Below are 839 nucleotides of genomic sequence, written 5' to 3'. Positions count from 1 at the left end.
GTGTGTGTGTGTGTGTGTGCGATTATTATTTGCGATTCTAATTAGTAAACAGCAATCAGTCGAGGCGACGAGGTAAACAAGGTCTCCAAACCTCATCTAAACAGATCAGGATGCATTTCCATCATGTGTAAAGATAAAAAAACGCAATTATGATAGCAGGGTGCTGTCATCCCTGAATCGTGTGGGAATTAGCATAACACACTCCAGCGGCACTGTGAAATCCATCCCTTCGGAAATAGCAACTTAGCAAGATTTCCATCAAGTGAATAATGGAAATGAATACGATTTTCCCAAAAATTCAGAAATCCTATTCAAGCAAACACGCATCTACGCTCCCGAAGCCCCAGAGGACGACAAATCCGGTGTGATGCGTCGACTTCTTTAGCATGCAAAGAGAAACAAAGCATGCAGAGGAGTGCGATGCAGGAGAAACACATGAATCTGGCAGGAGTTCAGCTGCAGCTGATGGAAAGCACAAGTGTCTCACACACACACTCACCGGTGAACAGGTACCAGAGGTTGTTGGGTTCGATGGCCTCCTGTTCGCCCCGTCGGCCTGTTTTGCGATGGCGAATCTTGTATCCGGTGATGAATCCGTTCTGCGTGTTTGCAGGCGGCGGCTGCCAGCTCACCTTAATGCTCTGAGACAAACACAGAGATCATCTAAACATTGGCACATCGGTTTATCAGCTAGAGCACATGGAATATCTGTTCTGTTCAATGCTAAATTACAAATGAACACACGATATGACCAATCACACACACACACACACTCACACTCACACTCACACTCACACTCACACTCACACTCACACTCACACTCACACTCACACTCACAC

At 46.1% G+C, this 839-nt stretch overlaps 1 protein-coding gene across 1 annotated transcript in view; it reads right to left on the bottom strand.

Moving 5' to 3' along the window:
* LOC107576652 (netrin receptor DCC-like) overlaps positions 1–641 on the bottom strand; it is a gene marked incomplete at its 5' end in the record, with an annotated part of 2,148 nt that extends 1,507 nt beyond the window's left edge. Inside the window, one exon of the mRNA XM_016262794.1 lies at positions 500–641. Within this exon, the coding sequence (XP_016118280.1) occupies positions 500–641 (142 nt within the window). The remainder of the gene's footprint in view (positions 1–499) is intronic.
* Positions 642–839: the final 198 nt, after the last annotated feature.

Source organism: Sinocyclocheilus grahami, unplaced genomic scaffold (assembly GCF_001515645.1).
Source record: "Sinocyclocheilus grahami isolate Dianchi unplaced genomic scaffold, SAMN03320097.WGS_v1.1 scaffold4095.1, whole genome shotgun sequence".
Classification (NCBI taxonomy): Eukaryota; Metazoa; Chordata; class Actinopteri; order Cypriniformes; family Cyprinidae; genus Sinocyclocheilus; species Sinocyclocheilus grahami.
The sequence above is the reverse complement of the archived record's forward strand: the minus strand, read 5'-3'. Positions and strand labels throughout refer to the sequence as shown.